Here is an 18,895-nt window from a genome sequence, read left to right on the forward strand (position 1 = left end):
CTCTCCTTCCCCCCCCCCCCAGCCAAAATTATTCAGCAAATTTGAAGCAAATATTTTAGAGATGACTGAAACCACATTTGCTGGGGAATTAACCATTAAAAAAATAAATAAGTCACCCGACTCTAACTATTACCATTTTAAAAATCTATGCTGCTTCTTTTGCACCTAAACTGAAACACATTTTAATCTTTTTTAAGTATAAGAGTTTGACCCATCCACCCAGCCAGGGTAATAAATTATAGTTCATAAATTGTACTCTTTTACTGCGGCACATAAGGCCTATTATATCACTTACAACTAATGCTTATTTCTTCAGCCTGACAATTTTTTTCAGCCCCTTTCATCTGGTCATTCCTAACAGCCAGTCCCTGTAGGAGGGGAGACTCTTCAGTATTAGCACTGCATCCTTTTCCAGTCAACTAGTTTAGAGCTAATAGAAAGAAATACATTTGTCACTGAACATATGGCTAACTTCTTATTGGTTTAAATAGATTATACCATGGCACATGGTATAAGTAAAACCATAGGAAACAAAAAAAGAAAATATTTAGCTGGAGTAGAGAAAACTGTAGGAAACGTTTTTTATGTTTTCTGTTACACCACAATAGAATTGCAGCTCAAAACAAAATGTTGAAAACATGGCATTGCCTGCAGAATGGAAATACAAAATTTCACTTCAGAGAAGAACGAAATGTAGGTTTTTGAGAATTTTCCAAGGAGCTGCCCTCGATTCCCGCAAGGCAGGTGCCCGGTTAGCCGTCCAGCCACCCGCAGCGCAGCCGGGAGCCTTGGGCTGCTGAGCCCTGGCCCTGATTCAGCAGCATCCCCCGGGCGGGCTGCTGATGGCGGGAAAGCCCTTGAACTTGGGCTGCCAAGGACTTGGGGGATTGTGTCTGATGTGCTGAAAGAAGAAAAGCAACCAGGGATCTGTGAGGAAGCTGTTTGCTTTCCGCCAAATTGGAATTTTACAGTGGAAGATTGTTCAGCTGGAAAATTTCTGTTCAGAGCTTCGAGACATTTGTGCCGTGTCAGCTCTGCGTAGCATCCCTTCAGATCAGTAGTTTCCAAACATTTTCCTTAGGCTATGGTAAGTGGCCCTGAAATATATTCGTTACAGCGCTTTCAATTACAGTGTTTGATGGTAAGCGTAGTTTGCAGCTGGCAAGAAATTTCAAAGTGGTAATTCGGTGATTGGAAAAGTTGCAGAAGTATTGTTTTAGGTAGCCCTCTAGTGGCCCTCACCATCTCCTGTGAGATAACAAGCAACGTTCTCTCTTCCCCGTGTAGACATATACATAGGTAGGCATATGCAGTGGTCTTTTAATTTGGTCTTTGCATGTTACATATTTCAGTCAGCATAGGGTTTGGGACATATCTGACGTAACTGGCAAATACAGTGATACCTGCTAATACCTACCTAATGAATAGCAGGTATGTGGTTAAGACGACTTAGGTTAGATGGTGTGTTTTGTAAGGGATGTAAATCCTACTGTGTAAAGAACACAAGCCAACTGTTGCTGGTGACATAATTTTTAGATATTATTTTTAGAAAGAGATTTCTCCTGGCAGATAGCTCCCTGTGAGATTTCTTGCTATTTTCCCATATATATCAGCTACTTCCCACCATCAGAAGTGATGGTAGAGTAGCAATCTAACTGTAAGCAGAATTCCTATGTTTCTAAGCCGTAACAGACCCAAATTTACATATACCAGATTTAGAAAAAAAATGGCAAGTAAATAATTTGGACAGCATTATATTTTTACATAAAACAATGGCATGACATCACGCAGGGAAGGTGGGATAGAAAATTCCATTTCAAGATACCAAGGAATTACATTTCTCTCTGTTTTCCTATTCACTAAAATTCTCCTTGAACCTCTGCACCAGTTCAAGCTGTCTGCAGGTTACAATGTTAATGTCATGTAAGCCACCATGCCAAAAGGACAAATTCATTTCAGTTCTTGTCTCACCACTGTAAAAAAAAATGTATTGGGAGATGAAAAAGAGGAAAGGGCTAAGGATATCTCTAAGCTTATTTAAATGTCAGATTATTTTACCTAGAGAGAAAAAAAAGATTGTTATTGTTGAAAATGATGCAAGTTATACTGAAAATTAATCAGATGCTAAATATTTTCCTGTCAAGAATGATAGGATACAAGAATGATAGGATACCAAAAGAAAAAAAAAGACTGTGTATGTAAAATAAACAAAAGGAAGCATTTATTTGGACATCCTTTGGAATTCACGGCTGCTTAAAGCTGTCCAACTCTGAAACGCTATTTATGATCATTAGCAATTTCTGCAGATTTTCAGATTATTAAGGGCAGCCAGGTCTTAAACTTTAGGATACAAGGCAGCAGATCACGTTTACATTCTAAAGATGTTCTTATTTTGCTACAGTAGAAGTAGTAAAACTTGTAAAAAGAAAAGTAGTAAAAACTTATACAAGTTCCTGCTTTGTACTTGTTGTTGTTGTGTTTTATTTTTTACCACTTTAGTGGTAAAAGACTCTCATGCTTAAAATCAGCAGATCATTTATCCATGAAGCAGATGTTACCTGATCAGCCTAATATATTTTTTTACATTACCCCTACCTTATAACCCCTTCAATACACTGCAAAACAATTTGCAAAGGGGTTCAGGACAGTCATTCCTGTTCGAAACTAGGCGCAGAACAGAGAAATGATTTGCCCAGAGGCAGCAAGCTGCCTGAGGGCAGAGTGATTTGGTGTTGAGACCTTCAGGCTGGATATATGGTTTTATGCGTAACTAGAACTGTCCTTAGAGGACCCAACACTGAGATTCTCTCTATATGGAAACAGAATACCCAGTTCTGCTTTTCCTGATAACCATAGTTCTCAAACTCAGAAATTCCTCTACACTACTAGTATTACCATTCTGAAGCCTTTGTAAACGGTGATGTTCCTCTACAAAATATGAAACTCTAACAATTCAGTTCAAAATCCATTTCAAAGCCACCGTTTGCTGTCAATAAAGCCCACTTCTGGTTGAAAATTGGAGTGTACTCAAAGTGCCTCAATTTTGTTAAACTGATCAGAAGCTATTAATTGAAGAGCCACTAGCCTGGCCAATTTTTATGTCACAGGTGGTAAAAAGTGTTTTAGTTGTTTTGGGGGGTTGGAGGTTTTTTATATAGTTGTATCATCTTCTCTCCAAAACATGAACGCGGCTTTGCAGACTTCTGTCCTTATCCCACAGCAATAGCTCCCACTTGTCACTTTTAAGAACAGTCTGTTAAAAGCTGGTGTAAAGCCAGCAGAGGGAGCATAAATACATGAGAAGTTTTCAGGGAACATCTATATAAACAATTATTATTGTCTTGTTTTCATTTCTAGGTAACAAATTTTCAGAAATATATATATATAGCATGCAGAGAATATCTGGACAGCCTTCCAACTCCTCCTATCCAGATTGTAACAGATACCACTGTCTAGTTTCTCCGGGAATAATGGAACAGTATTTTACAGATTAGGAATAGAAGATATTTTAATTTGGAAGATATTTGCTTTCAAGACTATTAAGTGATCATTTTAATGTCACAAATTTAATCCCTTTTGAAAAAAAGGTATGATTCCTAAGATTATATCTGCAGTAAATTTCCACTATAGTCTGGAGCCTTTCAGATTGGAGGAAAGAAATAAGTACACAATAAATATTCAGTAATCCATATTTTCCTTTTGTGCTATTCATCCACCTAGGGCTGTCAGTGCCTTTGACACTTTACAAACAAATYGAAACCACAGATCTGTGCACTGTGAAGCTGCCAACCTATGAGTCAAATTTGGCAATTAAAAGACTGATATTTGTATTTATTCCTTTATTTAGTACTCTGAGAAAAAGAATCTGCATTTAAGATTTATGTGACCTCAAAAGAGCCACTACAGGAGCAGGTTAAAATTATTGTAGAACAGGTGCATTAATGTTCCCGAAGTATTTTTCTTTTACTTTCAATCCTCTGATCACAGGAAGAACTAATCCAACAGTTCTTGAGACGGATGCCTGTATTTCCCTCGCGAATAGTCTCCCAGGGTAGGATCATTTTGTGTCATTTCACGGGTGTTTGTTTTACCTTCAGCCGAATAAGGATGTAAAATCATCAGCTCTGATAGCTTCTTGCCATTTGAGTGTCTTGCACGCATTACTGTACAGTTAGGGTTGAATCTTTCTATAACGCCATGGAGATTTTTGTCCCCAATAATTTGTTTCTCGGGTAAAACAGAATAAATTATCACCACCATTGGTTGAAGAGAACATTGCTTTGCATGAAGGTTCTTTGCTGATTGGTGGAGTAGCATTACAAGGTAAATCACACTGCTCTGTTCCAGGCTACAAATTCTGTGAAACCTCCTTTAGTTTAAGGGATAGAGACAGCACATGGGTGTTGTCTCCTTTTTTCTTTGGGGAAATGCATTGATGAAGAGGAATTTCTACTATCACAAGTAACTACTGGGAAGCTGGCTTTCATCCTTGAGTGCCCAGGTAATAGTACAATGTCTGCTGTTAGTCAGAGGAGCTTCTTTCATAGTTTCTATGTGGTCAGAAAAAAGTGGTCTGAATGCTTATGATTCTCACCAGGGGAAGACTGGAATACATTCATTCATTCATTCATTCTAGATAAAATTTATTTTCTGGACACTTCTGATCAGGAACAAAGCCAGAATACAACCTAGTGTATCAGAATTTCAGAAAGCAGCTTCATCACAGTTTGTGGAAAGATCGATCATATCACTAACAGTATTGGTAATGTTTACTGCATGTCCTCCTTTCCACAGTCATGCTAATACCTTTCTTAGTTCCAGATGCCACATTAAAACTTTATCACTTTTCCTCTATGTATCAGCACTATCTAGTAGGATATATTTCATAAGGGTACCCTTGTTCAAGAACTCCTCTTTGTGTGCTTGTAAAGACAATAAACAAGCAGTTAACTGCCTATGAAGAGTTACTGCTGCAAATAATGAAGGGAAATTCTGCTTCTGCTGATGTTGCCAGATCCAGAATTCTTCTGTTCAAATCCCAGCTGTCTCACAATTATTCTGGTTATGCTAAGTCAGAAATCTTGATCTTTAGAGAAGTCTGAATCTAGCTTCAACCTTTACTGTTAATGAGCTGAATAATAAGAATGGGGCCTATTGACCTTGTCTTACTCTTTGAGTTTGCAGATATTTGGATCTTAACTTGTGCTTAAAGGTTTGGGCCCATCTCTGATTTATAATCCCCTTAAAAACTTTATTATCCCCATAAACTCTGAAATGCTTATACTGAACTTTGAACTTTTCTTTGGACARATAACTTTTATTTTCACATTTAGAAATGAACTCTTCTAAGGCCACTGTTTGTGCATACAATTTTAATCCTAGTTTTAGGAATCAACAAACCTCTTAAGAATTTGTGTGCCCTGTAATTACATATATATATATTTATATATATATAAAAGTTCCCTTTCCCAGCTTGCTGAAATTTTATAGCTGACACCTTTCTAGTTCACAAGAAAAACTTTTTTTTAATTGTTCATGACATYCACTTCGGCTGCATGTGAGAGAAGCAACAACTACTGCTCTAACCTGCTTGTGACATTTTCATAGCTATAGATGAAAAAAGAATTCCTTAGAAAATGACAGCCATACCACCAAAATTGCCTGTGTCTGCAAAAAAATATTGCATTATCTAAAATGTTCTGTACAGGTTCTGCATTAGACTCTATAAAGAAAGCAAAATTATTCCAGGAATTTGAATAGCTTCTTGCAGAGATTTTTAGATTCCTAAAGCTTTCATTTCAAGTGCTAATGCTAAGATTTCCTTTTTAAGAAGGATGCTATGAAATATTAGAGGCCTAAGAAGAGCCAGTAAAAGGCTAATGATGTTTTGAGTGATTATCTTCTGGGTTTGCTCTTACAACTTTTAGGATTTAGTAATTATTTGTCTCCTATAGCCCTGTCACTTAATCCAGGGATGATTACAAACACTGTCTCATTCATGGATCATAGTATGAGAAGCTACTGTACACCCGCATATACATGTAGGGCATTTGGATAGCACAGTCACAGGCCCTTAGATAAGGCCCATTATCAGATTTCAGTAGGATGAAAGGGAGGAAAGAGATCACATATGACAGCAGCAGGTACATGAAGAGAATAAGACTTCTTTTTCTCTAAGCATCAAGAAAGATTTCCTTCCAAACATATACTATAGCCTTTTAGAAATGAATATCACATCCATCAGTAAATCTGTATGTGAGAGCGCTCGTGTAGGTTTATACAAATAATACACAACTAAATRTAACTCATATCATTTTAGTCTCAGCATACTTCACACAAATTACTATTAGCACATCAGAAATGGAGCCAAAAAGCGCAGATTTTCTGCTCTGGAAAAACACTACAGCAGCTAACAAAGTTCCAGCACTGTGCCAGAGCCAGCCTATATACCAAGATTACAGAAGATGAAATTGTTTAGAGTTTGCAGTAAACTCCGCCTACTCAGGATTAACCAATTGCCTGGCAAGTACACCCGCTTCAGCACTGAAAATCACAGGAGCTAGTGACTTTTGAAATCAGTGTAATTGAATTATGCCTATAAATGAGGCTCTTCACACACAACAAAAGATGGGTGTGAATGAAAATGAAGGAATTTGTTTTAATTATTTTATACAAAATCATTTAAAGCAATCCTCTCTCTTCTTTACAAATTGCATTATTTAAAGACCTTTATTCACATCTGAAAATGCTGACGAGTAACTTCCCACACCAAATAAGGCCTGAACTGTTGTTCAGACACACTGCAAGTTGTGGAGTGTGCTTCAAGTACAGAGTCAGCAAAAACAGGGTATTTTATAATTATGGATCCTGGCTGGCGTTACCACCAATTAATGCGAAATAGATGCTCAGCCATTCTTATTAAAGGAAAGACAAAAAAAGTGATTAGAGCTTTTTAATTTATTACAGGCAGAGTCCTGAGGGAAGTGCTTACACATACAAATATGCGAAAAATGGACATTTATGGACTCAACAAAAATAGTTTAATAACCTTTCAGAAAAAAATCAAGTATTATTATACAAATTCATAGAGTAAGGTCTTATCACATCTACTTTTTAAGTGAGCTTGTAACTTGCATTTAAGCTCAGCATCACTCAACGACTTTTCCCACAGTCCAAGTCTAATCTTTTTAGCAAGGTAGCTGACTTCTGGAGCCTACGCAATACTTTAAGGTATTCCAGTATCACAGGTGAATAATACTAAAAAAAATTCAAGTAACAGTAATAACAAGTAAGTGGTTTAAATCTTCAAAAGTCCACTTGTTCTACTGAAGGTGTACTATTAAAACAATTTAAGGTATTTAAGAAAATTGCTCAAGTATAACTGCTGTATTACAGCTTCTCCCATTTCACTGTGACAATTGTGTAGCTTGAAGTTAAAAAATAAATTCTTTTCTACAGCTAGAAAACCTGCACAAAGGAGGGAGGAAGGAAGGAATAAAATCACTAGAGATTTAAAATGAACAATTGTTAATGCTCCAATTAAGTAATTTAAATTATGTTCTGCTTTTAGAAACAGTCTTCCTTAATATTTATAAGACAGTTATCCTGTAAAAGTACACTTACTCGCCAGGTCAAAATGCTGTATCATGTAAAAAAATCTCACCCCAAAAGATAACATTTAGGATTCCTTATTTTATGCTGGCAGTTGTTCTACACATTTTACAGTAAGCAACATTATCCCAAACTGTTGAACCAATCTAGGGGACTCGATGCGTTTCTCACACACAGCCCCCTTCCACCCCCCTCCCCTCGAATCAAAACGCCAATGCAAAAATTAAACTGCAAGTCTGCCACCTGGAGAGAAGACAGCCTTTAAAGGAAAAAGACAATCCTTATGTACAAAACCTTGATTTCCTAATTTTACACCCATCCCTCCAGCTTTATTGGTGGAGCATCTTCCCCATTTTTACTGTGATCAATCTACCAAACGTGCTTTCAGTTTGCTTTATTATTGCAGTAGCTCAGCCTGTAGTTTGTATTTTATAGAGATGCACAAGGATAGTATCCAACACTGAAGTCCTATCATCTAGAGCTGGAAGCTGTTAGAACATAAAGTCAAGACTACTTTATGACACAAGTTTTAGTCTGGTGTATTTCCCATAATACTTAACAGAACTAACAAACTTAGTAGATAAATGAATTAACTCTTAATCTTTATTACCATATATTTAAGCTCTTCAGTGCCAACTGTCCCACTTTATTTATTTATTAGTAGAATATAAAACACCTGCTTTCACAGTGTCTGCCTAAAATAGCTGTAAAGATGTCAGTTAAATTGGGGGGGGTGGATTATTAGCTTTAATGTGATCATCTGTGAGTAGATCTTAATAGCTAGAAAAAAATGGGTAATTGTTGATACTGTACAATCTGGAAAACCAAGAGCTGGTGTTCTGAGGGTTTTTTCCCCCGCCCCGCTTTTTAATCACACATAGGAAACTATGCAGACACACCTTCTAATGCTAGGCATGAGGCTAAGTTTGTCAATTGTAGAGTAACAGTTAATTCACTGAGGACATCCAGTCTCAAAATTCTGGAGCTTCATTTTACAGACACTGAAGATGGATGAACGCAGAAGTTTGATGTAGTTGTAAGGTATTTGACATTTTTGCAAGGTGAAGCCATAAAGAGAGTATGGTACTAGTTTCAGGCTATGCTATATGTAAATTCTAGACAATCAAGTGACCAATTTAAGTATTTACTGATAATTAAGTTTTTTCTGACAATTGCTACAGTATTGTGGCATCACAAGAATCAGATCTAGAAGCTAGCTGCCAGCACTGTGTTTACCTGATTTAAAAATGTTCTTATCAGTTTTATTGCTTGTAGTTATTCAGTGAATTACAACAGTTTAAAGACAAACCCCAACATGAAGTTTAAGTACTGTTAGACTAACCATTTTTATAAGCTTATTTTATTTCTTTGCTGTACAAAGGCAGAAATGCAAATCATCTCAATAAATCTACATCAACCACTACCTAGACTTGATACAGATATATACAAAAAAGCCCACTTATTTAACTTCAGTGTTGATACCGTAGTTCATGCAGAGCTGGATGCAAACAATGCAAACAGCATCTACACAGTGTAAGGCAAAACTTTCATGATATTTACATCTTCTTCCTTACAACGAAGACTTCTGATATACCAGTTCCTTGTTACATTTGTATTTGACAATTCTGTTTAATAACAGTGCAGCTTCAGAACTGAAAAGTGCATTTTTTTATTATATACATTCTTATAAGGATTGTGGATTGTTCAGAAATAGTTTTAGGATACTCATTTTTAGAAGTTATTCCTTACCTATGTTTTCCATCAATTCAAAGTTATTTCATAAGCTAAAAGGGCCATTTTCCCAAAGCAGTGTAGATCACATGCAAATATGAAAACAAAACTCCTAAAAGCAACTCTAGGAACTGTTGTCTTTTAACCTGAGAAGATAAGCAGTCCTGTGAAAGCACTCAACCAAACCACTGCTGTTTTAAATTTAAAACATTTTGCAGCATTTCAGGTCGGTAAGTTTGCAGTTCCAAGCAGTTTTGAAAAAGCTCTATAACACAGATATTTACATTCTGAATTAGATTTTGAGTTGTAATTCATCTCTCACATCTCAGCTTGCTTTTGGAGATCTCATTCTGAAAGAGAAGTGAAAAAGGAAAAAAATTACTGCTTTTCAGGAAATATTTTTCTGAGGAAGCACTGCACTGACGCATGCACTGTACCTGCTTCTAATATAAAATATCTAGAACCATTTCATAAAGCATATTCCCTTCTATGACTTAAATACCAAAAGAAAGCACACAGGGAAAGTCTGAATATGTTACTCATTCTGTTAATATACTGTTAAATATATCATTCAAAGAGCTCAGTTTTGCACATCAGTATACTGCTTATCACCCATGATATACTTATCTTTCAAGATGGATAAACTTTGAGATTCAGTAAGAGTATGAGTGATACTTAAAAAAACAGGAGTTTCGCAGAAGCTGGGGCAAAGTTAAACTCCAGAGGCTATTTTCAATTGCTTTGCTCTAGCTATGCAACAATGCTGAAGTAAATCCAGTCATTCCAAACTACGTTATTAATATTTTACATTCCCCCAAACCATCTTTAAAGAAAAAAGAAAAATACTAGTTATTCTTATATAGTACGTTTAAGAATCTGTCAAACTAACAAAACATAGGTATTCTACATTTCCAAGCCGGTTGTAGCAAATCTTAAATTCTCTCATGGTCACATTTTCTCATTCTGAATTATGTTCCATAAATGTTTTGCAAAGAGTCACCCTAAGAATGTTAAAAATCATTCCTCTTAAGATTTATTTTGGTTAGCAGAGGAAAAAAATAATTTATGAAATTTATGAAGCAAACTAATCAAAACAGCACCAAAAAGTTGTTCGCAAGCAATGTAGGAGTTAAAAAAAAAAAAAGCCCAAGATTAAAAAGCCAACTGTTCCCCTCAACTATAAAGTTGCATTACTAAAAATAAATCATCTTTTGTGTTCTGAGCTACTGTAATTCCTGCCATGTTTATTTTTAAAACACAATATCCTGCAACACTGGGGCTCTGACAGACAAAATTCCAGCCAATCGTGTTTCAGGAGCCTAAAACACTGGCTTCCCTTCTGCCTGCCCTCCTTTAGGCAGGACAGTTAATGAGTGAAAGCAGCACACCCTCTTACATGAAACAGAATCTTAGCTCTTGTGACAGCTAGTATTTAGCTGAGCTGCTGGACTCTGCATTGAAGCAGCTGAGAACTCACACACTCAGTTCCACTGGCAGACTGCAACAGAACAGTCAGCTCTGACAGGAAACGAGTAACCAGCAGGGGAAGGAAAGGGGTCAGGGAACAAGAGTGGCTTGCTATAGATACACATGTCTAATCTCTTGGCCTGCTGCTCTTGTGAGATAACGCAACACCATAAACTTCCATTTCAGGCATTTCCTACACTCCCACACAGCTTAAATGACTTAAACCATGCCCAGAAAATTATACTTGTACAGTTTTTCAATTTTATCAGAATAGTATGATACCTACTTTTAAATATCACAGGCATTTAACAAAATTAGACAGGGATAAATAGGTAAATAGAAGACGTTACCTTCATCAGGAGGTACTGATGGCTTAGTTTCAGAGGTCACAGTATCCATATCTTCAAAAGTTTTGGCACCTGGCTTATCTTGTTCCACCTCACATAAATACACATCAATAGGTCCTTTTGTGCTCTTTATATGTACTTCTATGCTATCCTATAAAACAAGGACTTGCATATAAACAAAAGAATAAATCTTACAAATTATTTACCTATTTTTGCTACAGTCCACACCTCCATGGAAAAATCTATCTTGACATAATCTACTCAGCGCCAAAACTTTTTGATTTTGGCTACAGTATTATTTGTGTCCTACTTCAGTATTATAGTGACAATAACTGTCCATTCATTAAGCAGTAAAAAAGTACTTATTTGCTGTTAGATCATTATCAAATTATGTTTATTTTATTATCTTGTTTGATTAGATTTACAACTGTATATACATTTTAGTATACAAACATTAACAGCACTTTGGAAGCTTCATTATCCACATAATTATCAAACATATTCTGATCCTGGAAATAAGTAACACTTATTACAGCTGCTCCATTATCTCTAGCAAAACCAAGTAACTAAAGCTCAGACATGCTTATTGTTTAATAATGTAGGTAAACCAAAAATCCCCATAGTCTAAAAATAAGCTGCTTAGACTATTATACCTATTGCATTGTTTAGTAGATCACAAGAAAAATGGAAGTACCAATATTTGCTATACATGACAGAGAAACTGGAAGTCAATTACTGATTGCTGTTGCAAGGTCAGATTCCAGTGCTTTTGTTCCTTTAGGAGAGAAATGTATAAAACTTACTTCTTTAGGAGCTGGTACTTCCAATTTTGTTTCTTCTGGAGCTTTGATTGCAATAACAATCTGTTCTTGAAATGCCTGAATGCTATGGATATCTTGATATGTCACATAAGCTAGTGTATACATTGGTCAAGGATTCTGTAAAGCGATTTGCTAATGGACAGAAGCAAAGAGTATGATGTTAACTTATATTGAAGCAGAAGACCTGCTTAAGAAAAGCAATAAATAGTTCAGTTGAAGTTGCTTTAATATTAGGCTTCGAAATATTAGGTAGTAGCTGACAGGAGAATAGCCCTTCTCTCTATTTAAGGGGGGGGGGACTTAAAAGATTGAGACATTCAATATTAAAAAACACACACACTTGACAATGTTTATATCACATTGAAATTAATAAAAGGAAATCCTCTTTATATTATCAAGACCCACCTGTAAGATACGACTACATTGGAATTTTCCCAACAGACAGAAGAGTAACCACCACACCATTCAATGTTCTTGTCAACAGGTCACTGGGACTCTGTTTTGGGTCCTCTTTCTCATCTAACTAATCAACTCAATCTCACTGGTAGGTCAAGGTTTGTCCCCGAGACATTATTCTATAATGGAGAGAACAAGGTGATGGTCAAGGTACTGAGACTATTCCTTCACCTCCATTTAATTTCTTTCCTCTTCATTACTGTTCCAAACGACTCCTTATCTCAATATAATCCTCTTCCTTACCCTCTCTGCCACTGAGATACTCTGTTTTCCTTTCCATGGCAAAGTGCCAAAGGAAAAGAAGTAGGAAAATAGTCCAACTCCAGTTCTTCCCACTCCACCTCCTCTCAAACTTCTGCAGTGGAAAGGTCATTCAAGTAGCACTCCCTGGAAATGGGCTAGACTGCACATAATTCTGTAGAGGGCACGACTAGTACATACTAATATAAGGAACCCAGCAGGTTCCCTATACACATAATCAAGTATTACTGCATAACTGTGGTATCTGCCTAAAGCTATTACTAGATACCTGAGTACTAGTAACCAAAATCATGTGTTAGATAAAGTGATGTAAGAGTTGAAAGGATATTTTGCATTTTCTTTGTCATCTGTTAGTTCAAATAACTGATGAGCACAATCCTTGATTAATTCATCCAGAGCTTCTTCCATGGCTGACAAGTCAGAAAGTTCATCTCTAAGCTTTTGCTGCTCTGGTGCCTTTCCAACAACTTGATCAAGATCAGAACCTCTAAAAGAATATGAAAGTTGTCTAGTATGTTTATTTAAATAAGAGCCTGTTTATTGAATACAAAAAGTGTACTAATAGGAACCAAAAAGGAATTCTGGCATGTTTTACTTAGCTGAAATACATTTCATTGTTATTTTTTTCCCCCACTTGGTAACCATTAATATAGTATGTAATTCAGACAGTCTAAGGACACAGGAGAACTTAAGATAGTTTCATTTATCAAAAGTAATTAAATATGCTTTAAAAATACTCTGAGTTCCAAACTATAAACAYTACTTAACACTGCTGGTTTTTGTTTCAGAAACTAGAAGTTTCAAAGCCAACTCACACCCACTGGATAAGGTTCTTAGATCTTTTCTGAATTAAGTGGATTCCATCCAACACATTGGTGATGTCATATACTCTTCGTTTTCGTACTCCAAGAGTTGTTGCTACCTCGTTTAAATCAAGGACACCATCTGGAGCTGTTTTGACAAGATCCATGAATTTTCGGGTCAAATAAACCAAGGATGCATCAAATCGAGGCTTTGTGACTTTCAGAGTCTCTGTAAAGGTTTGATACAATATTTAGCGTAAACTACTGCAACAACATTAAGTGGTTCTTAAGAAAACAACACCAGTGAAGATAAAAGTCTTGAAACACTACAACTATTTACGACACTGACATTGAGATGGCATCATATGAAGTCTGTTAACCAGATACAATTATTGCAAACCAATAAAGGCATACCAAAAAAGCAACCAAGCATGAAATTTGAAAGCATGAAGATGCAAACATGGATATTAATAGTTATGTAACCATATGTTCACTGGGCTATGCAGACTCAAACTACTAAGTGAATACTAGTAAAAACTTAGGTCAACTGTAAGTTAGCATATTAGATAGTGCCAGGGCCCTGCCTGAGAACTGAAACTCCAATATTTCCTCTGTTAGGCTGTTAAAATGATTCTTCATATCCTTTTGGCCCAGGTCAACCAGCAGTCTCCCAAATAATTTCACAGTTCAAGAGATAGCCTGGTTTTAGGGACTATTTCTGTCTGGATGTGACCAATCTGTTCTAGAATATAAGAATTTAATAATATATGGACAAAACCAGGTTGTACTATTTGGCCTCAAAGAGCTGGTGATGTCATTATTTAGTTTACTAATACAGATGAAGATCTGCAGATACCATGGACATCACACGTTTGAACAAGACTCCCGTGTTATATGTTCCCAGTATCAGCACATTCTCAGAAACAGCAGAAGAGTTATTGACGAACAGCCTGGTTAGTTTTAGATTGTTATGTGCACGTATACATGCCTGAGCGCTCCTTTGTTTTAAAGCACCAAAAAGACTTGATGCCTATGCACTAGTCAAGGAGTTCTGATGCTAGAGTCAATGAAAGACTGTCAAACCCTGCTGTTACTTGCGTCTTCTCCTGCAAAGCAAACCAGATATTTCTTATCTGATCAAAATGTGTCACTGAGCGTTCCAGTCTAATGCTTCAAGGGAGTGTATGTGTGTGTGCACACACACACGTGTAAGGAAGTTCCACTGCGAAGCACATTCTACTTCATAATCTTCAACATTTTTCCCAGGATGAATGATATGTGCACTTTTACTCACGGCATATCATATCTGTTCCATTGCTGCAAGCTTGTGGACATTTTAATATGAATTGACAGATTCAACAAGTCACTAATCAGTTTTAGACTCTTTTACTCTAAGAAAATGTACAGCTAGGGAGAAAAAAAAGAAAGACACAAAAATTCACTTAAGCTTGTATTTACATTTGTTAATGCCAGTTGAAATATAGACTCTTCCAGCATGATGTTCCAGTTTTCTCTAACTCATTTTTTCCTTAAGCTCACTTTCATTATAGAAGGGTGAGGTATAATTGCAGCAGATGGAATGAAAAGAGGAAACCTAAGAATGTGTTGCATTATCTTTACTATTTCACTAAGTGTGCAGCATTCCTTCTGTTCTGTCTTTATTAGATACACAACACTGGTTTACAACACATACCTGACATTGTAAAAAAGGATAAAAGACTTCAAGGATAATCTTTACATATGGAATACAGAAACTTACTTCTTACAAACTGTACCTCATCTTCCACATTCAGGTTGATCACTGGTGGCTGCAGAATTAAAAGGATAACTGATGTTATGAGATTTCATCTGCATAGGAAGCTTCTCCAGGTGAAACCCCCACCTCAACTCTAGATGCTACAGGGATCACTGCATTGACAACTCAGCAGGTACTACTGTGAAGGAATCTCACTGGATAGAAGAGATACTTGCGTATTAATTCCTGTCAGAATTTTCAAGTTTTAATCTCAACACATCTTCCTCTGTCTTGGAAAGCAGGAAATGCCACCAAAAACTCCCTAATGCTTAGGCAATGGTCCCAACACAAAGCACTTTCTGTATAAGCTCTATAAACACCAGTTTCAGACATTCCCTGTAACAGTTCACATACAAAAGATACACAGCTATTACACAGCATCACAGTTATTTCGTACTAGATTTTCAGACTAGCAGAGTTTTCTCTGGTCTTGAAACTGACATAACAAGCCCAACTACTTTCTTTATTCCTTTCCCCCTTCCCAATTCAAACAAAAGGAACAGTTTCAAATTCACAGACTCATTCCAGTTGGAAGAGTCCTCAGAAGGTCTCTWGTCCAACCTCCTGCTCAAAGCAGGAAGAGCTACTACATCAGATCAGCTTACTCAGGGCTTTATTCAGTTGGATCTTGAGAGCCTCTAAGGACAGAGGCTGCACCTCTATGGGCAACTTCTTCCACTGCTTGTCTGTCCTCATAGTGAAAAGTTTCTCCTTTTATCAAGCTGGAACCTCTCTCACCTCTCTTGTTTCAATTCATGCATGTTTTCCTTCATCCTCCCATCATGTACTGCTGTTAAGCGTCTGGCTCCATCTTCTCAACAACCTCCTAGTAAGTACTGGAACATTGCTATGGCTTAACAAGCCCAGCTCCCTCAGCTTCCCTCATAGCTCATGTGCTCTAATCCCCAGACCACTTTTGGTGGATCTCTGCTGGTAGCACTCAAGTTTATCAATATCCTTTCTGTACTGAGTTCCTAAAACTGGACAGAGTAATTCAGGAGTGGTTTAACAAGTGCCAAGTAAAGAAGAATAATCACTTCCCTTGATTTGTTAGGTATGTTCCTGCTGATACAGTCCCATAGGGCTTCATCACTGCCAGGGCACACTGCTGGCTTGCATTTAGCCTACTGTCCACCAGAACCCCCAGCTCCTTTCAGAAGAGCTGCTCCCCAGCCACTCTGTCCTCAGTGTGTACCACTGCAGGGTATAAGCTCAGGTGGCAGGACTTCCACTCTGAATTGAATTTTCAACTTATTAAATTTCATAAGGCTCTTGTCAAACCATTCCTCTAGCCTATGCCTAGGGGTGTATGGCACCTTCCCCTCCCCATTTGGTATCATCCATAAACTTGATAAGAGTGCATCCCATGTCCTTCTCCAGATCACCAATAAAGATATTAACAGGATAGATGCCAGGACAGATCCCTGAGAAACTCCACTTGTAACTTGCTCCCAGGTGAAATACAAACCATTAACCACTATTCTTTGAGCTTCACGATCCAGCCAGTTTTTTATGCATCTAGTAGTTGACTATCTATAACATCCCAACTTGAAGACAAGGATGCTGTGGGACACTGTTTCAAAAGTCCTGCTAAAGTAGATGATATCCAATATTTTGTGTCTACAGATCTAGTTATTTCATCAAAGATGATAATCAGTTTGGTCAAGCAAGAATAGTCATGCTGGCTGTTCCCAGTCACCTTCTTTTCCTTCATGTTCCCAGAAATGCCTTCCAAGAGAACATGCTCCATGGTTTCTGAGAGACTGAAGTGCAGCTGACCAACCTGTACCTGATCTCCACAACTTCTCAAAAATGATAGAGCAACCTCACAATGATGTCAGCCAGCTCTCTCAGATCCCTCTAGAAGCACCCCGTTGGGTCCCATTAGACTTGTAGGGGTTGAGATTTCTCAAGAAATCCCTGACCTGATACTTTGCCACTAATGGTAGCTCCTCTCCTCCTTGAATCCTGTCCTTAGACACAAGAGCCTAGAGGACCTTGCTTCTGAAGACCCAGGCAAAAAGGCTGAGTACTTCAACCTCATCTGTGTCTGCTGTCCCTAAATCACTTGCCCCATTCAACAGCAGATTCTCATTTTCCTGTTTATTCTTTTACTGCTAAGGTAGCGATAACAGTTCTTTTTTGTCACCCTTGACACCCCTTGCCAGTTTCAACACTAAATAAGCTGTGGCTTTCCTAGCGTCATACCTGGACGTCCAGACAATGTTTTTATTTCCCCTTTGTAGCTTGCCTTTGCTTTCACCTCCTGCAGATCTCCCCCCTTGCCCAGCTCAGGCATAGCCATACCTCTATACATCTGCTTGTTTTGCTGCATATCTGGATGGAACATTCCTGGACAGAACACTCCTGTGCTTGAGTGAAGTTGTCCTTACCAGACCTCCCAGCTCTTGGGCTCCTCTACCCTACAGAGTTCCAAAAAAAGCCTTTCAAAAAAAAAATCAGCTACTAGTTCCTTGAATAAGCTGGAGTCTGCTTTCCTGAAGTCCAACATCCGTACTCAGCTATTTGTCTTCCTCCCTACACTCAGCATCTTGAACACCATTATTCGATGGCTGCTACAGCCAAGGCTGCTACTGATTGCCACATTTCTGACTTCCTTGTTCATGAGAAGCAGACTCAGGACAGCACCACCTGTGGTTGACTGATCCACCACCTGGCACTATGTTGTGGCCTACACCCTTTGTTTCTAAAAATCATCATCTCTAGTAGTAAGAAATTTTAAACTACTGATGGAAAAATTCATAGAAACCTTTTCACGGCATGAAGATGATACTACCAAACAACATTTAGCCCCACAGCTGAAGTTAATAAAACCAGGCGTTTTTTAAATAAAGTGCCACAGAATTAAAAGTAAACCTATTTTTAATTAGCTACCTCATAACATTACTAAAAATAATGCCAGACACTGCATAAAAGTAGATTACCTGAACTTCACAGATGTGAAGAGAAAAGCAAAATAAAGCCCCAGCCTGCAACTGTTTTTTCAAACATCTACAACCTAGTTAACTTGACTAACAGGTTATAGTTAACGCAGCTAAGAAAGGCATCGCTTTGTACTATCATTGTAACAGCTTCCTTCCCCAGGCGGCCTGCTACGATGCGATGAGGGAGGGAGGCATCACTACGCTTTTATGTACTTCTCAGGCCAGGCACACCACACCTTCCCCGCTCAGGGCAACCCTGCGGGGCAGCTGAGAGGAAGGACTTTCCGGGATCGCCCTAAAGCGCTCCGCGGCGGGAGCGCAGCGCTGCAGGGCCGTCCCGCCCTAGCCCCGGCCGCGGGCAGCGCCTCCCTTCCCCGCCCGCCCGCCGCGTCCCTCACTCACACGCAGCGTGTCCGGCTGCAGGGGCCTCAGACGCTCCCACTTGGCGGGGGTGGCCATGTTTGCCGGCCCCTCCTTCCTCAGGCCGGCCGCCGCCTAGCGCCGAGGGAGGCCTCTCCCGCCGGGAGGGCAGGCGGCGGCGGGAGGGCGCTTAGCGGCCTCGGCGGCGCGGCTGCGAGTCCATGTCGGAAGAAGGCGCCGCCATCCCCACCCCGCCGCGGGGAGGCGGGCGGAGGCGAGCGGCGGGGGCCTCCCGGCC

The 18,895-nt window shown here is 38.5% G+C and overlaps 1 protein-coding gene across 4 annotated transcripts; it reads right to left on the bottom strand.

Moving 5' to 3' along the window:
* Positions 1 to 8,938: 8,938 nt before the first annotated feature.
* E2F6 (E2F transcription factor 6) lies at positions 8,939 to 18,889 on the bottom strand. 4 transcript variants are annotated; one of them, XM_026079103.1, is made up of 7 exons: positions 18,640 to 18,889; positions 15,257 to 15,305; positions 13,516 to 13,726; positions 13,023 to 13,181; positions 11,960 to 12,074; positions 11,160 to 11,307; positions 8,939 to 9,692 (listed from the first exon to the last, which is right to left on the bottom strand). In XM_026079103.1, the coding sequence occupies exons 1-7, from the start codon at positions 18,694 to 18,696 to the stop codon at positions 9,688 to 9,690; spliced, it is 744 nt and encodes a 247-aa protein (XP_025934888.1). In that variant the 5' UTR covers positions 18,697 to 18,889; the 3' UTR covers positions 8,939 to 9,687. The 4 variants fall into 4 exon arrangements, with proteins under 4 accessions (XP_025934888.1, XP_025934878.1, XP_025934904.1 ...); XM_026079093.1 differs by having other exon boundaries at positions 13,510 to 13,726; positions 18,640 to 18,888; XM_026079119.1 differs by lacking the exon at positions 18,640 to 18,889 and adding an exon at positions 17,600 to 17,678 and having other exon boundaries at positions 13,510 to 13,726.
* Between the last annotated feature and the right edge of the window lie 6 nt (positions 18,890 to 18,895).

The sequence above is a fragment of the Apteryx rowi genome, unplaced genomic scaffold (assembly GCF_003343035.1).
Source record: "Apteryx rowi isolate R43461 unplaced genomic scaffold, aptRow1 scaffold_114, whole genome shotgun sequence".
Lineage (NCBI taxonomy): Eukaryota > Metazoa > Chordata > Aves > Apterygiformes > Apterygidae > Apteryx > Apteryx rowi.

Bases quoted from the DNA above. Each gene is read 5' to 3' on its own strand.
- E2F6 (XM_026079093.1), bottom strand. From the start codon at position 18,696: ATGGCCACCCCCGCCAAGTGGGAGCGTCTGAGGCCCCTGCAGCCGGAC. The intron at 15,306-18,639 runs GTGAGTGAGGGA...TTAATTCTGCAG, and splicing joins TGCAGCCGGACACGCTGCGT to CCACCAGTGATCAACCTGAA. The intron at 12,075-13,022 runs ATATCCTTTCAA...ACCAATGTATAC, and splicing joins GATGACAAAGAAAATGCAAA to ACTAGCTTATGTGACATATC.